The following is a 20,778-nucleotide window of genomic DNA, read 5'->3' as shown; positions in this document are numbered from 1 at the left end:
CAGAGGGCTCATCATGTGCCCCCCTACTACTCCCTGAAGCCTAGCCCCCCATAGATTCTCATTATGTGTCAGTCTGCCCTCAGAGAGTTTTTGTGGCAGGTAAAAATCCCTTCTGACGGGGAGAGGGCATTGAGATGAGTTCATAGAGGGGTTCACACAATCCACTTACAGATGGGTGATCCAGTGCCCCCCCAGCTACTCCCTGAAGCCTAGTCCCCCTAGTCCCTCATTATGTTATAGTCTGTCATTGCAGATATTCTGCGGCGTGTGAAACCCCTTGCAATCAGGAGAGGGCATCAAGATAAGTTCATAGAGGGGTCACATGACCCACTTCTGGATGGGTCATCATGTGCCCCTCTACTACCATCTGAAGCCTAGCCCCTCTAGAGTCTCATTATATGTCAGTCTGCTCTCGGAAACTTTCTGTGGAGGTAAAATCCCTTCCAATGGGAAGAGGGCATAGAGACGAGTTCATAGAGGGGTCACACGTCCCTGTTCCACATGGGTCATCCAGTGCCCCCCTACTACTCACTGGAGAATAGTCCCCCTATAGACTCTCATTATGTGTCAGTCTAACCTCAGAGATTTTCTGCTGGGGGTGAAAGCCCTTCCGATGGGGAGAGGGCATCAAGATGAGTTCATAGAGGAGTCACACGACCCACCTCTAGATGGGTCATCCAGTGCCCTCCTACTGCCCCCAAAGCCTAGCCCTGCATAGACTCTCATTATTTGTCAGGCTGCCATCGGAGAGTTTCTGCGGAGGGTAAAATCCCCTTTGATGGGGAAGGGCATCAAGACTACAGCAGTATGGGGCATGTGTAGCTGAGGGACTGTGCCCTGCTCCCTCTCGGCACAGCTCTTAGGGGGGAGAGCTCTGGCCACCTCAGAGCAGGGGTGGAAGCCTCAGCCCCACAGCATCACAGCCACCCTCATCCGCTCAAGCACTGCGCATGTGCCAGAAAACCTGGAACGACTACAAATCCCGGCGTGCCCCGCCCCAGTCGGTGCGCAGGCGTGGTGCGCTCGAGGAGAGAGAGCGCTCCGCAGCTCCTGAACTTTCGGTCTCGGCGTGCGGCTCAGTTTGGTAGGAGCTGTAGGGGGGCGCGACGCGAGCAGGCCCTCTGGTGCTGCATGGCGGGGAGCACCTTGCTGGGGGCCTCGCCCAAAGGAGCCCCTTCTGTGCCGTGGGTGGGGGTGCGCCGTGCGGCTCCCCAGCCCCCGACTCGAGGCTGCACTATGCGCAGGCACGGAGGAGCCTTTGGCAGCCGGGCCGCCCTGTTAGGGGGCTTGCAGCGTGCTCACTCCAGCACCCCTCACATCGCATGGGGCAGGCTGGCGAGCGCTGACCCAGGGGGCTGGGTGAGGCTGGGAGTGAGCCGACCCTGGGCGGGGCGTGGGTCCTTCTAGGAGTTGCGTGGCAGAACAGGCCCCCGTGCGCTCGCCTCAGTGCTACAGAGCCTGGCTTGTGACTGAGGCTGTCTCCTTCCCTTGCAGTGCAGAGGAAGCCATGTCCCAGCCCGGCTCTGCTTGCCAGCCACCGCCTGACGTAGACACAGATGACTGTCTGCAGGACTATTCCTACCTCTACAGCCCAGATATTCTCAAGTAAGTGCACAGGGGGGCAACGTAGCTGGTCACTCAGGCAGATGACCTGTGCTGTCTCCTGTTTATCTGCTTTTTGATCCTGTCCTGTCCAGAGTGTACATTATTCCTTTCATCATCACTGGTCACCCAGTCTGAAAAGTGGGGGAGGGTGTTTTCTGGGATGAGTTAATGGCTTTTTTTATGGGCCCCTCAGAGGAATTGTCTCACTATTTAGGAATGTGGGATTTGTTATACCAGATTTGGCCACTGGTCCATCAAATCTAGTGCTGTGTTTCTGGCAATGGCCAACAGGTTCTTATTTATTTGTACAGCACGAGTGCACATGATCTCTTACATGTGATAATAAATAGTGCTTTTCATCAGTAGATTGCCAAGCTCTTTACAAAGGAGGTCAATATAATTATCCCCATTTTACAGATGGGGAAACTGAGACACAGGGGAGTGAGGTGACTCACCCAAAGTGACTCAGCTGGCTACTGGCAAAGCCAGGATATAATCCAGCTCTCCTGAATCCCACTCCAGTGCTCTATCCACCAGACGACACTTCCATCATAGGGCGGTTTATGCACTATGGGTTTCTGTTGCCCAGTTATAATTATCTAAATTTAAGCTTCAGAGACATTTGACCCCTCTACTCACATAACTAAAAATATCTAGTCTATTGTGCGGTGCTGGTTATGTGGGAAGGGATGGTCCCTCTGCCCCATGTGGTGGTCAGCTCATACTTTGAAGTATGAGATTTATTTACTATTCTTTTAGCATGTATAGATTCAGATTGTTAATGTTATTCAGTCTCTGGGATTTGGATTAACCACCCCACTGGTGGATTTAAAAGTATTGTCAATGCCATCAGTGATGGTTCTTGAGACTTGCTCCTTCTATGGAAGGGTTTCTGCAGACAGATTGCTGTAGCAGATGGACATCACTGCCTCAGTAAATTCAACCTAGGAATCTCTGAACTGACCTTGACATTCAGGAGCCTGGGATTAAGTATCCTGAGCATGCTATAATTTAACATGGTGAGTGCTAGTATCTGACCTGCTTCCTAAAGCAGCCTCCATTCCAGCAGCTCCAGGGGGTGGGCTACCTGTTGTATCCATGAGCTTGATGTGCATGCACTTCCTGTCACTGCTATGTCTTTGACTTTGATCATAATTGCTGCCCTCCAGCACTGAGGCAGAGAAACGTCCAGGTAAATTCCATGCATAAGTGTTTGGCTTTGAATGACTTTATTTCCTCTGCCAACAGGGACAAAGTTGCATTAATCACTGGAGGCGGCTCTGGGATTGGATTCCGTGTAGCGGAGCTTTTCATGAGGTATGAATATGTGATCTTCCATGACAATTTTGTTCCAAGTCCACCCTATCTGCTTGCTCTTCTCTTTCCTATTCTCCAGCTTCCTTCATTTGCTGTTTAACCATCCCAGAGAAAACAAGAATTTCCTCCAGTTTAGCTTTTGTCTGGTTCCTGAACTTGCCCTTTGGAAACACCTAGCTAACTTTTATTTTCATGACTTTTCATTTTGCTGCTGGGTCCCAGCTAGCATTGTACATGCTAAAATCTATTGAGAGAGCCCAGTTTACTGTGATTTCCAGCACAGTTTTTCAGATTCAAACAGTTAGTGCTTATTTATTTTCATGGTAAATATTATCTTAAAAATATAAAGTAAAATCACGCTGTGACCTCTATGCTGTATCCTTTGTATATTTTGACATGTAGCCAGTCCAGAGAGGATGATTACAGGAATGCTTGTGTTCCATTCCTGTCTTTCAGATCCTGCTCATTATATTGTACCAAATGCAGAGAGAGACTTCCCTTGTCATGTTAACCATCCAACTGGTTTAAATCTCTTTACTTTTGTGTACTGAATGTGTTGTTGGTGCTAAATTAAATTTTAATAAATGTCCATTACTGGCCATTCTTCTCTGTGCCTTCTGGAGTAGTTACTCTCCACAATAACTATGTAATTATATTTTTATTTTTGGTAACCCTTGTAATAGCCTTCTAATTTGGATTGAATTTAACCTGAGCATGCTATGGATTGAACACTCTGAATTTGTTCCTCTGCTGAACCCTCCTGGGCTCTCTTTGCTAACATTTTTTTGTTGTAATTTTCTTGGGATGATGAATCCCCCTATGCATTGTTACTAAATCGTAGATTTTAGGGCCAGAAGGAAGCATTCTGATCATCTAGTCCAGTGGTTCTCAACCAGGAGTACGTGTACCCCTGGAGGTACACAGAAGTCTTCCAGGGGGTACATCAACTCACCTAGATATTTGTTGAGTTCTACAACAGGCTACATAAAAAGCACTAGCAAAGTCAGTCATACAGACAATGACTTTATACTGCTCTATAAACTGTATGTTGAAATGTAAGTACAATATTTTATTCCAATTGATTTATTTTATAATTATGCTAAAAATGAGCAATTTTTCAGTAGTGTGCTGTGCCGCTTTTGTATTTTTAGGTCTGATTTTGTAAGCAAGTAATTTTTAAGTGAGGTGAAACCTGGGGTACGCAAGACAAATCAGACTCCTGAAAGGGTATGGTCATCTGGAAAGGTTGAGAACCACTGATCTAGTCTGACCTCCATAACAGGCCAGAGAACCTCATCTGGTGATTCCTGCATCATGCCTATAACTTCTGTCTGAGCTAGAGTAGCTCTTTCAGAAAGAAAGAGGGCACCAACTTACCTTAGCAAATGCCCATTGTGGAGAGGGAAAGGCAGCCATGGATAAAACCCCCTGTGCTCAAGCACTACAGAAAACAGAAGCAAGTTCAACCTATGTCCTTCCCCTGAAAGCACTGTTGTGAGAAATTCCTAGGCATTCCTGTGGTGGAGCTCCGCTTCAGGTTTGCTAAACCACTGTGGATGTGACCATTAATCTCTGTAAAGATTTTGAGACTGTTAGATGAGCTGTGTGTGATCCATATGATGCATTCAGAGTCCCCATTGGGTTTTCTTTGCAGGCATGGCTGCCAGACGATCATTGCCAGCAGAAACTTGCAGAGAGTAGCTGAGGTGAGTAGATGGGAGTCTGATGGGGCAGAAGCTGGGAGATTCAAGACCATTCTGGCATATGTTCAAAGAAACCAGAATAAGATAGGAGCAGTAATAAAAGATTCCAAGATGAACCCACATTGACAGCCCCTTAGATCCTATTGATGACACATTTAGGGCATAGTGGTGTTAAACACCTAACAAATTCCACCCTCTCCTCCGCGCCATGCTCATCTTGAGGACCATGGACAGTTCCAGCCACCTCAGTGTAAGAAAGATAACTAGTGAGCTGTTTAGTAAGAGCTGAGAGGGTATGACAAGGAGTGTTAGGATAAGGCTGAGCTAAGAACTCCTCTTGGTGAGATCTCTGACATTCTGTATTAGTCTTCCAAGGGTAGAGGTGGATGTTACAGCATGTGAGTTATTTACAGCAGGACTGGATGGAGTATTGGAAAAATCAGTTATAACAACAACACACCTAGCTCTTATCTAGTGATTTTCATTCATAGAGCTCAAAGTGCTTTACAAAGGCATGTCAGTATAATTATCCCCATTTAAAAGAAACTGAGGCATACTAAGGAAGTGACTTACCCAAAATTATCCAGTTAAACCAGTGGCAGAGCTGGAAAAGGGACACAGATATCCTAGGTCCCAATCCAGTGTAGGGACAAATCCTGCTTAGTCCATCCTCTGGAGCCAATCTGGGACCTCACAGGTTTTTTTTGTCTGTCATTACATGTTGTTTTGTGCATGATTAAAAGGGAGTTTTAAAAAAATGAAATTGTAGAAATTAGAGAAGGAAAAAGCCATGTTAGACTTTCAGCTAGCTCATCCTCTGCCTGGGTAGGCGTGAAGATGATGCCCTAAACTGAATGACCTTGCTCAGTCAAGCCCTGTTTCTTTTATTTCAATTAGATCAAAGCCTCCAATTGTGAGTTGCTGATTTCCATGCAGATTAATAAAGTAACAGCAGATCATGCACTAAGGCATCCCTTTCATCCTGGGTAGAATTAATTGAAACCAAATAAATATCCAGATAAAAACTGGTGTAGGCTGGTGGCACGGTCCAGGTGGGGGCGTCGTGACCCTTCCTCAGGCCCAGGCTCCAAGGAAGGCCACAGCACCTTTGTCTAGGGGAATAAGCTCCCTGCTTGAGTGTATAGCCCCAGGTGGGGTGGGCTTCCTTGGCAGTCTATGGACCTCACATAGGGCAGGGCTAGTAAGGAGTCCATGACCCCCAGCCTTTCAACCAGCGGGGTGGGCAAGCAGTTTATTGCCCCCAGCCCTCAGGCAAGGTGGGGCACGCAAAGGAGTCTTTAGCCCCCGGCTCTCAAGCGGGGCTGGTGGGTAAAAATGATCTATGGCCCCTGGCCCTCAAACAGGGCAGGGATGGTGTGTAGTCTGGTGCCTCCGGCCCTCAGGCAGGGCGGGGCAGGCAAAGATCCACAGTTTACAGACCCCAGCCCTCAAGCTAGGCAGGACTGGCAAAGTAGTCAATAGTCCCTGGCCCTCAAGCAGGTGAGGCAGGAACAGTGGTCTATAGCCCCCCGGCCTTACAGTCAGGTGGGGCTGGCAAAGCTGGCTGTCCTCTGGCAGAAGACGCCAAGCCCTCCCGGGGTAGTTAGGGAAGGGGAGAGGGAGACGCAGGACCACCCAACTCCACTGCGTTCCAGCCCAGGGCCCTAGCAGTGGCAAAGCGTTTTGCCACTGAGGGGGATCCAGCCGCAACACACTGACTGGTCTGGCCATGCACTCAGCCGCTTTCTAGTCAACTGTCCCTGGGCTACTTTCTCCCACCCAGTCCCTTTGGGTTGCTGCCAGAGATGGCGACCAGGCGTCCTGCGACTCCCTCACCATCGACAGGTCCGGAAACTCCTTAGGGTCGTCCGTGGAGGGTAGCTCCTCCAGGTCACAGGGTCCAAGGGGTTCCTCCAGGCCATGAAGTTCAGTCCACTCCAGTGGGTCCTCCACATCAGGCAGCTTCTCCAGGTCAGGGGGTTTCTCCCACTCACTCGGGCCCGGCGGCCCTCTCCACTCACTCGGGCCTGGCAATCCGGGTAGGCTTTGGTTGGCAGGGCGGTTGCACCGAACAGCCGCAGGGCCTGTGCCTAGATTGCAGCCTCTGGGAAGACATGTTTGCCTCCCGCAGCAACTTCCACCTAACTGAGCTGCTGGGCCTGCCTTTTATATTTCCCTCCCTGGCCCTGGCTCCGCCCCTCTGCTTCCAGGTAGTTTGGCCTGCAGGGCCTAGTTCTGCCCAGTAGGGGCGTCGCAACCCTTCCTCGGGCCCAGGCATTTATTAATTGCCTTTTGGGGTTTGAGCCTTTAGGGGGCACTAGCTCACATTCTCAAACTTTTCTCTTCAATTGTGAGGGCTAGAAACTTCCTTGTATTTATTTATTTAATGAAAGCTCAGTCTCATAAAACCACCTGATTCCAGCAGCTGCGGCTTGGAGAGGAACACCAAATATTGTGAGACTTGTGCTAAAAATTTAAAGAGTTGGCAACATGGCAAGTCATGGGCATGCATCAACCCATTCTGATTAACACTTAATTGTTTGAAGTTGCCATGGGAGGGTGGAAAGGCCAAAAACTAAAAGAAGAAAGTCCTGAAAGTGACTGAGCTGAGGGTGGGGGTCACAGGCCCCGCCTCCCCAGTCCAGGAGGTGCTAGCTATTCTTGTCCTGCTCATTGGTGTGGGGTGGAGAGGGCACCAAGATGCCGCTGCAGCTGATGAGTGCACAGGCTCTGCCCTCCTCCTCATTCCCCCACCTGTCCCACACTCACTGGCTCCGGGTCCCTGGGACTCTCCCGTGGGGTAGGGCCAGGAAACACCACCTTGGTTTCCCCTGTAGCAGCAGCACGTGGGGCTCTGCTGAAGCTGCGGCCCTTCAAGGAGAGGCAGCATGTAGGTCAAGGGCAGCCTGGCTGCCTGTGGTCCGCCAGCACCTTGCTGGCTTTCCCGTGGCTGTGGCTGCGAGGGAAGCACCCTTGTGGTGTGTGCGCCCTATGGGATCTGTCCCCCACCCATGAGGCCAGAGCATGAAGAGGCTGGGGACGCAGAACCTGGCCTGAGCATCCTGGACATGAGTCATAACGGGGGACCCCAAGCTGTGCTTTAGGAATTTCCTCGTTCACTTTTGGGTCCGGCCTGATTCCCCTGGGAGTGGATGAGAGTGAAGATTGATTGGCTCTGGCTCTGGGCAGTCTCCTAATCCTGTCCTGCTACACCACCTGGGGGCAGAGGAGAGGGAGGAAGAGAGACAGAGAGAAATGGGAGGGGAGAGAAACACATGGGGGGGGAGATCAGAGGGGAAGCTGGGCCCTTCACCCACCTACTCTGGTCAGAACCTTATTGGTTATGGTGAAAAGCAGAAAGCCAGAGAATCCTTAATTGTAGGGAACACCTGTCTTTCCCACCTGCCCATGCCCAGGAATTAGTTCTGCCTGTGTCTCATCTCTCTTCCTCCTGGGCTTTCTCATCCACCTCTCCCAGGCTGTGGGGGCTGCAGCAGGGTTCCCAGCTGGCTGCTGGGGGACAGAGGAGCCCAGTTCTGCTGCTCACAAGGGAGCAAAGCTGCCCTGAGCTAAGCAGCTTGCTAGCTTTTAGTGCTCCATCTGGCTCCTGGGTGAAGTGCTGCCGGTCTCTTGCAGCGGCCCGGGTTGGCTGCTTCTTCCCTGAAGCAGTGGGACCCAATCAGATGGGGGCTCCCACCAGGCAAAGTGGAAATTGGTGCTGGGCAGGAGTATGTCATGTCATGTCACATCCAGATGGCTCTGCTCTGGCACATACCTGACTTAGGGTAGTGGGACTGGGGAGGGTGGCTCCCTGCTGCTAGAGTGGGGCTGCCCAGCATCCAAAGGCCCTGCCTTCCTTCTCCTCATTGACTGCAGCTCTGGAGGGGTGTGGTCACAGGCTCTGCCTCCTGTGGGCCAGCACACAGCTCCTTAGGGTCTCCCAGCCTTGCTGCTTTCTTGGTTTGTTGCTGTCCCTGGCTTTGCCCTGTAGATCATTTGCCCCCGATGCACTGGTTTGTGTTTGCTCTTTCCCGTTCTTCCCCTGCTCCCACTGGTGCAGTAGCTGTGTCTGGGATGATCGAGTCCAGTCGTGAGGGTGGTGTAACGGGATGCACTCCTGTATTCATACTCTATATACTATTGTAATAATCTTTGTACAAGGCAGGCCTTGGGAGGTATCATTTGAAAACTCAACTTGCTGATCAGTAATATGTAAAGTTTATTAACATAAACTGAAATCAGGACTGACGTGTTTCCCAGATGGACTCCTGGGGAGGGATCCTGGTCTTAAAGTTTAGTCGACAGTCTATTGCCAATCCCCACAGTCCAGAAATCATGAGTCAGACTAAAAAACATCATGAGATTGGCCTAAAAATCTTGAGATTCTCATAAAAGATTCAGAGGGTTAGCCATATTAGTCTGTATACAGCAAAAACAATGAGAGTCCTGTAGCACCTTAAAGACGTAACAAATTTATGCGGGCATAAGCTTTCACGCATGATGCATCTGACGAAGTGGGTTGCAGCCCACGAAAGCTTATGCTCACAGAAATTTGTTAGTCTTTAAGATGCTACAGGACTCTCGTTTTTTTTTAATAAAAGATTAAATTATGATTTTTTTTAGTCCACCTTTTGATTCTTGATTTCCCCCTGCCTACTCCCAGTCACTAGCACCATACTGACTACTCTTGCATATTTATGGGAAGGAAGATGATTTTGGCTCATGCTGCAGGAGCTCTTATCTTTATGCAGTTATGGAGCAGGGCCTGCAGGTACCACTCCTTATCTCTTGCCATTCCAGGCCATGGCAGTCACCTGTTCCCATAGCTGCCAAAGTTTGCAGAACATTTTGCACTTGTGTGAAAAAGCCACTCTAAATGGTCCCCCGCCACTGTTTGTCGTGGGGACAATCACATAAGGAACATTAAAGACTTGCTCACTGATGAGGAACATCATCCATGGAGCTGCACAAAACTTTACTTCCCTCCAGTCGTCTGGGAATGCCCCATATCTTTAGTGGCCCTACCATTGCCTCTGTCCTGCTGCTCTCCTGCGGGAAGCCCTCACTCAGGATTGGGGTTGCAGGGGATGATGATGGACTCTTAACTCTGCCTTGCTCCTGGTCAGAAACAGCAGCAGTGCCCAGAGCAGGAAGGAAAGCCCTGGGGGAAGGAGAAGGAGGTGCTGGTGGAAGCTAAGCCATAAGCAGCTGCCAGGGGAGGCAGTGTACAGTGATGGCAGAGGAAGTGTATTGAAGTGGCTCCCCAAAACAATGTGTTCCCCAGGGAAGTGGGAAGAAGTGGAGGATGAAGGGATGAGCCAGAGCAGTGGGGTGAGGTGGGAAAGGACAGAAAAGCTTATCTGATGGTGGGAGCCCCAGCCACCTGGGGCAGGCTGATAGCGATTTCTAAGTAAAATTAAGCCTGACTCTTGAGAGTTCTATCATGAGTTCATGAGTCGGGTTTAGTTTTACTTAAAAATCGCATCTTTTGCGATTGATTTGCGAGAGTCAGCATTTCTGCTGTTGGAAGCATGTGATGAGGAACCTTTGCTTTGAATCTAATACCGCTGTTAAGCTAGGCACTGGAAAGCATTTTTGTCTTTATTTTCTTGTAACCATTGCTGACTTTCATGCCTCATTGCTTGTACTCACTTAAAATCTATCCCTTTGTAGTTAATAAACTTGTTTTATTGTTTAATCTAATCAAAGTATCTGGGTGACTCTAAGGTAACAAGCTAGTGTATATTATTCCCTTAAAGGAATAACGGACTTAATACATTTGAATTGTCCAGGAGGGGGCTGGAAAGTACAAAACACACTTTTCTGAGGAAAAATCCAGGACTGAGAGTGTGTTGGGGTCCCCTGACAGAGATAAGTACAGCCAGAGATTAACCCAAGTGTGGCTGGCAGGCTGAAAGGTTGTTTGTGATCAGAGTCACTGCAGCAAGGTATTGAAGGCACCCATGGTTGCAGGGCAGTGTTGACAGAGCCCCTCACTGGTCTTGATAACACCCTGGTATATCACAGCTGACCATTCAGGTTCCATCTCAAGCTTAATTACTTTTGGGCTGCTGCAGTCAGACCTTTGTATTTACCAGAGCAAAGCCTTGCAATGGAATAGGACTGCTCTACATGGGGAGCTTACATCGGCAGAGCTGTGTCTCTAAGGGATGTGAACAATCCACACCTCTGAGCAATGGAGCCAGGCTGACCTAAGCCCAGGTGTGGGCAGTGCTAGGTCAATGGAAGAATTCTCTTGAGTTAGGCCCCAGTCCTGCAATTGGATCCTCATAGTGACTCTTCATGCTTGCATGGAATGTTATTGCACCTGTGCAGACCCAGTGACAGGATTGGGGCCTTCTGTTGTAACTCTGGCAATAATGAGATGAACCTCTTTAGATCTGTGAGATCCTTGGCAGTCTGAGATATGCTGCAGTATAAAAAGACCTCTTTCATTCAATATGCAGGTTATTGGCCTATTTCCCCTTTCGATGCTCCTGTGTGGTCCTGCTACCCCTTATGATAATGATGTTTAGTGAAAATATTTTTTAATATCACATCCTCATTAGCCATCACTTAGTCAAGCTTAAATTTTAGCTTTCTCAGCCCTCTAATGTAAGCCAGTGCCTGCAGCCTCTTTATTCATTTTTGTTACTTCTCTCTTGGTTCCCTCTAATGTGTCAATATCTTTCTGGTAATACCTGCCTGAAGTTGAACCCACATTCTTGCTGTGATCTTTCAAACAGAGCCTTGATATAAATATCCCAGCACTTGACAGAGTAACTTACAAGTTATAGCTACATACAAGAATCACTTCACCCATCACCAAAATACAGTCACCTCTGGGGTAGGACATGGCAGTTGTTTTACAGAACAATCATATAGCAGACACAGACACAGCTCATGACAAAGGATGGAGAGTCCTTCTGCCTCATATGTCTTTTTACTGATGCCAGAGTATGAGTCTCCCCTCTGGTACCTAACAGCAGAAGGGAAGACAAAATCTTTCTCGCCCTTTTCCAGGCTGCCACGAAGCTGGAAGCTGCCACTGGTCAGCGATGCCTGCCTCTTTCTCTAGACGTCAGGCAGCCCCAAACCATCATGGCAGCAATGGATGAGGCTCTGAAAGAGTTTGGCCGAATTGACATCCTCGTTAACAGTGAGTTGTTTGCGGAGTGGGGGAAGTAACAGGATTTTTCATACCTGCGTGCTGCAGGGAACAAACTCATCAAGTTGCAGTGAGGGAGGTCTAGGTTGGATATTAGGAAAAACTTTTTCACTAGGAAGGTGTTGAAGCACTGGAATTGATTACCTAGGGAGGTGGTGGAATCTCCATCCTTAGAGGTTTTCAAGGCCTGACTTGACAAAGCCATGGCTGGGATGATTGAGTTGGGGTTGGTCCTGCTTTGAGCAGGGAGATGGACTAGATGACCTCCTGAGGTCCCTTCCAACCCTAATCTTCTATGATTAGGAGGGTCAGGAAGAAATGTATCTCCATGGAGGCAGTGTTCTGTTAATGTCTGGGTGTATTGCTGGCATGTATACCATCGTCTGACCTCCGACACTGGAAACAGGATGCTGGACTAGAAGGAACATTGCTGTGTTCTGGGTGAAGCTTCCTGAGCTCTCACAGCCTTGTGGGAATCTGCAGTGCCAAGTGACATGAGAGTCTGGAAATACAGATCCTATGGAGGTAGCAGACTAACAAGTGTCTACCAGAAAATGAAGCGAGGAAGTGGGCAGTCAAGCCTCATTCCAATCCAGCAGCATTCCCAGTCATCTCTATTTGACTCTGTCCTATTCTGTATCGCCCTCCTAAACAGCAGTTCAAGCCAGCCCCTGCGTGGCTGAACTGGAATTTGATTGTAGCCAAACCTTAGATACTCAGTTGTCCCAGTAGCATTCTTCCTCAAAGGCTGTGCCATGGGGGCCCCCTTCTCTCTGCCCCAGTTCTGGGCCATTCCCAGCTACTATATGTAAAAGTGTATCCATTGCAGAGGAAAGCTCTGTGCACAGCTGGCTGCTTCACTGCCCCAGCCCAAGCAGGGAGCTCTGAGGCGACTTTACTGAACAGCATGGCAGAGGCCTGAGGGGCACTCTTAGAAATGTCCCTAGCTAACTAAAGTGGGGGCAGCTAAGGCAAGTACAGTGCCCCACCTAAACCGAGGAACTGGAGCTGTCCGTGCCAGAAACCTTTAGGAAGTTGCACTGGCCAGCCTGTGTCAGTGTGGCTCTGGGTTGGTAGCCTCGGGGTGGATTGCGCATTCTCTGTATAGTGAACAGTTAGAAGGAGTGTACACGCACACACACACCCCTGTCCTTGCTGCAGAGGAAGGGAGGGAGCAGGCTGTATATCCATTCCCCAGCCCTCCACTGACTGTTCCCCTGGACGCTCTCCTTCTCCAGATGCTGCTGGTAACTTCCTGTGCCCAGCCAAAGCTTTGTCCTTCAATGCCTATAAGACAGTGATCGATATTGACACCCTCGGCACCTTCAATGTCTCCAAAGTGCTCTATGAGAAATACATGCGGGTAAGTTCATCCTATATCAGGTGACGTGCTGCAGGGGAGTCTGTCGTGTTGATAAAGGGAGGTTGTTGGGTCTTAGAATGGATAAGCTGTTATAAAATCCTTGCTTGCTGTTACAGCAGTATGGGGTTCAAGGGCATGTTATCACTGGTGACGCCCTTTGTACCAATTACCATTGACAAATCTCTTTAACCTTTTATTGAAGCATGGAGAAAGAAGGGGAAACAGCGAAAGCATTTGAAATGTAAAGTATTAATTGTACCACTGTTCCTTATTCCCATTCCCTTTAACTGCATAGAGTCTTTTATTGGGGAAAACCCCGTTTGACAGGTTTTCAGATAGTATTAATTGTCTGGGCGTGGGTGGAAGGACATGGGGAGAGAGAAAGGGTTAGCTTTAGATTGTCTGCTGAAGTCCTATCCTGTTTCCTTTGGACAAAACAAGATGAACACACACTTGTATCCATTCAGAAAACATCTGCAAAAGTCATTTTCCTATCCCATTGCTTTGACCACGTCACCCCTTCCTTTGCATCACTCCCCTGGATCCCTCTTCTCTAGCGTATCAAACATAAGCAGCTTGCCTTCACTTCCAAGGTCCTGCGCAGCCTAGCCCGCCTCGCCTATCATCTCTCATTCAGTATCGAAAGACTGACTCCAGCCCGCAGCAGACCCACGGTGGCAACTTGTTAAACTTTTCCACAAGCCCCTTTGTGCTTTCTCAGGCTGCCCCTTCTGCTTGGGAGGAGCTCCCCTTAAACACCCACAAAGCCTAGTACTCTCCTTTGCCATGCTGCCTACAGAAAACTTGGCAACAGTTAGACTGCTGGTGGCTGGTGTGCTGAGACCGCAGCCGATCATGCTGATTAATATTGTCTCATTAGCAGCCTGCTCTTACATCGCATCTCTGTCTCTGCATGTCTTTCTTGAACTTTCCATCCTCCTTCCCTCCTCTCAGAAGTGATGCCAGAAGCAGAATCTTCCCCAGATACAGCCATTCCCCCGTGACAGTAAATATGATTCTGGTGACTTTGGAAAGCAGCTGTCTGCAAAATGTGGGTTATCCATAATGCTGGGGAGAGGGTGACCCTCATTTAGGAGAAGTAGATGGAAGGCAATGAGAGCTGGTGAAAAACTGATTCTCTTTCCTATCCCAAATCCTTCTAGCTCCTTCACTTCCCCTTGGGGCCTCTAATCTTCTGCCAGCTCCTGCCTTCTCTGGGTGCTTATGCCTTTCTAGAAACTGGCTGCAGATTGTGAGTCTGAATGAATGTTCCAGCACAGCCTGGAAGGAGAGCCACCCTATGACATAGCCCAAGCAGAGAGCCAGGCAGAGATGGCTGAACCCAAGAGCTGGGCAGACAATCCCTTCCTCACCAGGCCAATTTCACCTTTAGGGTATTTTTTCTGGTCAGTCTCCCTATTCCATCCCACATACAGGCCGAGGCCCTGCTGCCCAACAGACAATATCTTTGCTCTGTTTCCTAACCCCATGTCTTGTTTCTTCAGGACCATGGCGGGGTTATTGTTAACATCACAGCAACCTTGAGCTACAGAGGTCAGGCTCTCCAGGTTCATGCTGGGACAGCCAAGGCAGCTGTAGGTACAGTAAAGACAACCAACCCATTTGTTTCCTTTCTATGTCTTTCCAAGCTGCCAAAGCCCAGGCAAGTTACTGGTTCTTTCAGAGTGTCTGATGGAGAGACTTGGAATAACAACCCAGGGATCCTGCTTTCCCCAGTACAGACAGGCTGAAGGCGCAAGCTGAGTCAAGCCCAGATTTCTGCTGAGCTCTCACCAACAATGCTGAGGGGGGTAATTAGCATGGATTGCTATGGTGGCTTACCAGTTATTTCCCTCCCTGTGCAATCTCTGTACTCGCCGCTTCCCAGGATGTGACGTTGCAGAAAAATTGTGATAACACAGGATGATGCATTCTGGGATACCACCAGCAAACCATGATTTTGCAGAAAGGAAAAATAGCTGAAAGGAAGCTAGTGAAAGCTGGCTTGGCTGTGCACCCATCACCCAGCCTGCAATGGAGCCTTCAGCAGATTTTTCACTTTTTCACTAACGGATTTTTCACTTTTGCTGTGAAACTCACCATGAAGGGCCAAACTAAAGTCCACTGGAGTCAGTGGGAGCATTTCCAGGGGCTTCAGTGGGCTTTGGACTTGGCACTAAGTGACTTGCCAGGGTCACATGTTAAGCTGGTGCCAGAGTTCTCTGTGCCAGGCTCAGTCCAGCAGACCACAGTATGCCATCAGTCTCCGTGGCTCGCTAATGCCATACGAGGACACATGCACAAATTCACACATCAGGGCGAATGCTGGGAATAGCTGGCAGATGGCACAATAAAAGGCCCTCTTTCAGCAGGCAGGCACCGCTCTGTAGAGGGGGTGTCTGCAGACTGTGCAGTCTGACTCCTCTGCTTCATTCAGATACTCAGTGCCCCTCCTGTCCCTGATCTGCCCTCCCAGCCCTGCCAGTAGTCCTCAGTCCTGACCCGAGCACTCTGCTAGTTCAGTGCTGAACACACCACCCCGTCCACAGCTCTTCCTAAGCCTTTCAGTCCTGACCCACAGGACCCTCTGCTAGTCAGTCATGATCACTATCACCCCTTTGCTTTTCAGACCTGCACCCCCACCTAGCCCCATCAGTGCCTCTCACTCCGACTGGCAGCCCCCTCCGTTCGATCTAAAATCCCTTCAGTGTAACTGTTGTTGCTCTCAGTTTTTCATTCTGGTTTTAACGTCCTTCCTCCCAGATGCAATGACCAAGCACCTGGCAGTAGAGTGGGGGCCTGACAACATCCGGATCAACAGCCTGGCACCAGGCCCCATTACAGGCACCGAGGGATACCGGCGGCTCGGTAAGGGGCTCCCAGAGAAGTCCCTAGGTGGAGGCTTCTCCTAAGAGCTCTGGCTTTCTCTGCTTAGTGCAACTATATCTGTGCCAGCGGGGAGTTTAGATAATGTATCAGTCCCTGGGGCTCAGAAGCCAGCAGCACAGCAATGCTGCCTCAGCCATACTGTGACCAGTGTCATGCTAGTGCATGCCCTGATGCTTGCAGGCCCCCTTTTGTGGTGAAGTTGGGAGTGGACTTTGCAGCACCTTGTTAGTTTACCCTTTGGCCACAGTGGTGAGTATTGATCCCCCTGCTTAACCACTGAGATTCTCACTTACTGCTGTACAAAAGCTTGTTTCTTGCATTCAGTGGTGTCCTGCAATGTCACACGCTTGCATGGGCTGATCTAGCACTGCCTGTGCTGCCCCAGCCTGCTGCCTTGTTCACGAAAATATTGGAAATGTTTCCATGATTATTTAATCATGGGCCAGAAAAGACCCGTGAGGTCACTTAATCCACCCTCCTACCTGCTGCAGAATTGTTTCCTCCTCTGTTTTCTTCAGGGATCTGTTCTGTTCTGTCCTGGACAAGGGGTTTCCACCATCTCTCTTGGGAGGCTGTTCCCCAGCCTAAGAGAGTTACATGGGAAAATCTTTCTTGCTCTTCAGCCGAGATCTTCCTTTGCTCATTCTCATCCCTTTGCCCATGGATGGATCCTTGTGTACGTTTTTGCATCTGATCTAATTTCCTAGTGTGACTCCCATCACTGTAGTATCTGGGCTCCTTGTACCACCTGAACAGTGCCAGTAAGTTGCAGCCCTTTGCCCTGGGTTGGAGGGGAACAGCATCTTGATGGATAAACAGGTCTTAGCTTGTTTTGTTCTCCCCTATAGGTGGCGCTCGTGCAGAAGCAGACAGCTACCTCAATGCAGTGCCCCTCCATAGGGCAGGGAATAAGACGGAGATCGCCCACAGTGTGCTGTACTTGGCGAGCCCCTTGGCATCCTATGTGACTGGCACAACCTTGGTGGTGGATGGAGGGAGCTGGCTGACCTCTCCTAACAACTTCCCCGCACTGTTGGGTATTGCATCACACTCTGCTAAGCTCTAGGTGATGTGTATTTCCCCCCTCAGTGGGACTAGATAAGCTATATGGACCTAACGCCTGAAAACCTCTTGCTGTGCTGCAAGCAAACCAGCGGCATTGGCACAAGGGGGTTGTCCCAGACATGATGTATTCACAGTGAGTGTGTTCTGGGTCCCAGGCACTCAGGGTCACCATGCATTCAACAGCAGCTGGCATGGAAGCCCTGGACACTCCCTGCCAGGCAGGGGTCAGGGCTGTGTTGCACCAGTCAGTGCTTGGAATGGAACCTGTGTTGCCTGCTGGTCAGATGGATTTTTCTGTCAATGCTTCCCCCCTGTGTACCTTGTTAATAGTTGTAACCATTTTCCAGGTGCTGTCCCTAGATGTGGTGAGGGTGGGGTCACATCACAGAAGAGCCTCTGCCCTTCCCATATAGACTCTCCAAAAAAAGCTGTGTGAAATACCTTTGTGCTCTTGTGGTTCATGTAGATTCTTCGTAGCCCCTGGCCACAGGCTGTGGGTGTGTTCTGCTCCCAGGTATATGGAGAACAGAACTCGCTCTCCAGAGGTGTCCTCATATGGGATATTTCCCCTGCCCAAATAGTCCCAGCCACTAGCCCCTGCTGAGGAAGATTGAAGGCATCAAGTGTGGAGGTTCTAGGCTAGGCTTCTTGAAAGAAGGTCAGGCGAATACTTAGGGAGAGCAATCGTGTGGTTATTAGATCTGCAGTCTCAGAAATGCTTCCCCCCATTTCTCTGTCTCCCTTCCTCCCCAAAACCCACAAGGCAGGGCCACGTGGGAGAAATTCCAGGCCAGCTGGTTTAGTCTGGGCAAAAGTCAAAAGTGTATGTGTGGGAGAGGGTGCCCAGTGGAACTGTGGCCAGTTCCACCAGTGGAGGATCTGCCCCCAGTGTTCAAAGAAGGCTGAGCCACAAGCCGAACTCCGGAGAAGCGCCATGTAATGTTGTGTGAAGGACAATGGCACTAGTCTGCATGGAGGGACTGGTGCATGCTTGCCCATTGAGTTGGGTGGGGGTCATTGGTAAAGTGTCTAAATACCATGTCCCTGGATGTGTTGTTGGCAGTGGGAATCAAACCTTGGGCCTCTAGATTTTAAAGCATGAGTGGTACAGCCTGAGCTAAAAGGCCAAGCTCTGCTAGCCAAGGCTGACGTAGGCTCATCATCCACTATATGTGGCCCAGCTACCATTAGAGTGGGACAGAGCCCCATGGAGTGACTGTGGGTTGCACATCCACATCCTGCTGCTGTATAGTTACATCATGATTTTCAACAACCCAGATCAGCTCTGAGGCCACACAGGACTAATCGGAGACCCACACAGAAGTGTCCCATGTCTATTTGTAATGTTAGCTAATCAAACAACACACCAACAGGTAGAAGGCAGGGGTTTTCCCTGTCTCCAAGAGCCCACGCTAATTAACAGGCTTGCCTGAAAATTCACGCTGTATTCCGAGTCTGGAGAACGTGCACTCTGTTACTCATCCCAAAGGGGTTTAAGCCGTACTTTAAACACAAGTCTTAAAGCAGCCTTAACTATGGAGCTGCCATGACACCTTCTCAATAAGCTAATGACATCATTTGAACTAGGGGGTTCTCTTCCCCCTGGTTCTCACTCCCCAATGCTTTTTTTTTTTGAGCTCTGCCTTGACCTCGACCAGTCCATGATGGATTTCATATTGGTTTCATTCCCTGACTTTCACTTGTCTTACAGATCATTGGGCCATGGAAGCGAAGAAAGACAAAAGACGGATGACCAGGGACACACAGACAGGACACTGAGCAAACACTACAGCTTTGGACATTCCAGTGATGCAGGGTCAGAGGTGATAGCCATGACCTCTGTCAATGAGCCATTGGGATGATCTTGCTGAGGCAAAAATGAAAATGGCAAAGCTGAAGATTCAATGTGTGTCTCGGTGGAATGGGGTAGCAGTCAGGGGAGCTGGGCCCAAGTTTGCTCCTGATTTTATATTTTGAAGCTGACGCAACTGATCTGGCAATAGTGCTAGTGATGGGTCTGTGTGGAGAAGGGGGGAGTTGCTGGAACCTTGCTCCCCTTCACTTTGCTGTTTTTATTCCAGTTCTATCAAACCCCTTATGTCTCTGCTGAGTTGTCTTGGTAACACCGGAGAGCAGCCCTGCCACTTCTGCGTCTCTGTCTCCATTAAAAACAGCAAGAGTTCTGTAGCACTTTAAAGACTAACAAATTTATTTTCTGCAGGCATAAGCTTTCATGGGCTGTAACCCAGTTCGTCAGACACAGACTCCTCTCCAGGTGAGAGATACGGTATCATGAAGACTTAGTTCATGTTGCTTACAGTATATTTGTTCCACCTTGCTCGTATTTCAGTCAATGGGAATTTTGCTGTTGACTTCAGTGGGAGTAGAACCTATTCAATAGTAAAGAGTTACCACTATCCTGCACTTGTCAGGTCAACACACCCTCTGTGTAATACTCTCCTTGACTCTTAAATAGGTCCTTTGCTCATTAAGTCCTGGAATCTATCCCTCTGTGCTGGAACTCCCAGTCTCAGTTAGTTAGGCACATTTTCGGCACTCTTGTGGAAGAGACCAGGCAGGGGTGCCGGGCAAGAGGAGTGGACGTTAGGCAGAGTGAGTATTGTGTTGTGATATGTGATTAAATGCAGCACTTGTCTGGCCCCGCATGAATGGGGTTCTTGTCTGGGCCCACTCAATGCTAAACCTGCTTTTATGAATGTAAGTGCCTATAGCAGCAGTTTCTTTGGGTCTGCTGTGTGGCAATAGGCTGTGCCCAGGGTTTTCCTGTTGATAATGCTCCTTCAGTCTGGCTTCTGGCTTGTAGACGCTACGGTGCATTTCAGCTCTCACAGAGCTTAGCTCTCAGAAACAGCTCCATTGTCCAACACCAGGGCAAAGAGACAGAGCAGCACAGAACTGCTGTGCTCCCTGGTGCCATCTAGTGGTGCCTTTCTAAATTTCAATTAATTTTGAAAACCATCTCAAACTGGGATTGAAATGGTTTGTCACAATTGAGTTCTCCAGGGAGCTAAAAAGGTAATGACATACAATTCCATTCCTTGGTGGAAGATGCTGTGATGTACCATCAGCTGCATCTTCACCGCATGTTTGGTCATATTGCCTCATTCAGGGGCAGCTCTACAATTTTTAACCAATGCTATTTTCACATAGCACAGGGTCCTGTGGATGATGGTTGGAAGAAAGACATGATGTGCTGCTAGAGTGCGTATGCGCTGCTGAAAAATTCAGCCATTCGGAGGTCTTGGGATTAGTGTGTATATGGTGGGAAGGGATGAGACTCTCCTTGACATCCCTGGCTGCAGTGTTTCTGGATTAGCCCTCATGGCACAGAGAGAGGGAGGAGCAGGGTCCCATTTCCCAAACACTTTAAATCCACTTTGCTCTCAGTGTTAAATTTACTTACCTGTTCTGGATTGTTTTGTTGTTGTCCCCAACTGAGGACTCTCCCCCGCCAGTCAAAGCCCCTTGTTCCAGAGCTCTTTGCTGGCCAAAGAAATTTATAGAGTTTAAGGCCAGATGGGACCATTAGATCGCCTTGTCTGATCTGTAAATTACAGACATTAAATTTCACCCAGTTTCCCCTGAATGGAGCCCAATAACTTGTGTTTGAGTAAAGCACAGCTTCCAGAAAGGCATCCAGTCTTGAT

The 20,778-nt window shown here is 49.2% G+C and overlaps 1 protein-coding gene across 2 annotated transcripts; it reads left to right on the top strand.

Annotated features, from left to right (window-relative positions):
- Positions 1-347: 347 nt before the first annotated feature.
- DECR2 (2,4-dienoyl-CoA reductase 2) lies at positions 348-19,297 on the top strand. Of its 2 annotated transcripts, none has more exons than XM_067534045.1 (10): positions 348-1,084; positions 1,495-1,605; positions 2,854-2,922; positions 4,577-4,628; positions 11,649-11,784; positions 13,032-13,156; positions 14,662-14,755; positions 15,920-16,024; positions 16,894-17,082; positions 18,822-19,297. In XM_067534045.1, the coding sequence occupies exons 1-10, from the start codon at positions 951-953 to the stop codon at positions 18,887-18,889; spliced, it is 1,083 nt and encodes a 360-aa protein (XP_067390146.1). In that variant the 5' UTR covers positions 348-950; the 3' UTR covers positions 18,890-19,297. The 2 variants fall into 2 exon arrangements, with proteins under 2 accessions (XP_067390146.1, XP_067390147.1); XM_067534046.1 differs by having other exon boundaries at positions 16,894-17,111.
- The last annotated feature ends 1,481 nt before the right edge of the window (positions 19,298-20,778 follow it).

Source organism: Emydura macquarii, unplaced genomic scaffold, assembly GCF_026122565.2.
Source record: "Emydura macquarii macquarii isolate MOO-44397 ecotype Brisbane River unplaced genomic scaffold, CSIRO-AGI_Emac_v2 contig_3374, whole genome shotgun sequence".
NCBI lineage: Eukaryota > Metazoa > Chordata > Testudines > Chelidae > Emydura > Emydura macquarii.
Note: the sequence above shows the minus strand (reverse complement) of the source record. Positions and strands in the feature narration are given on the sequence as shown.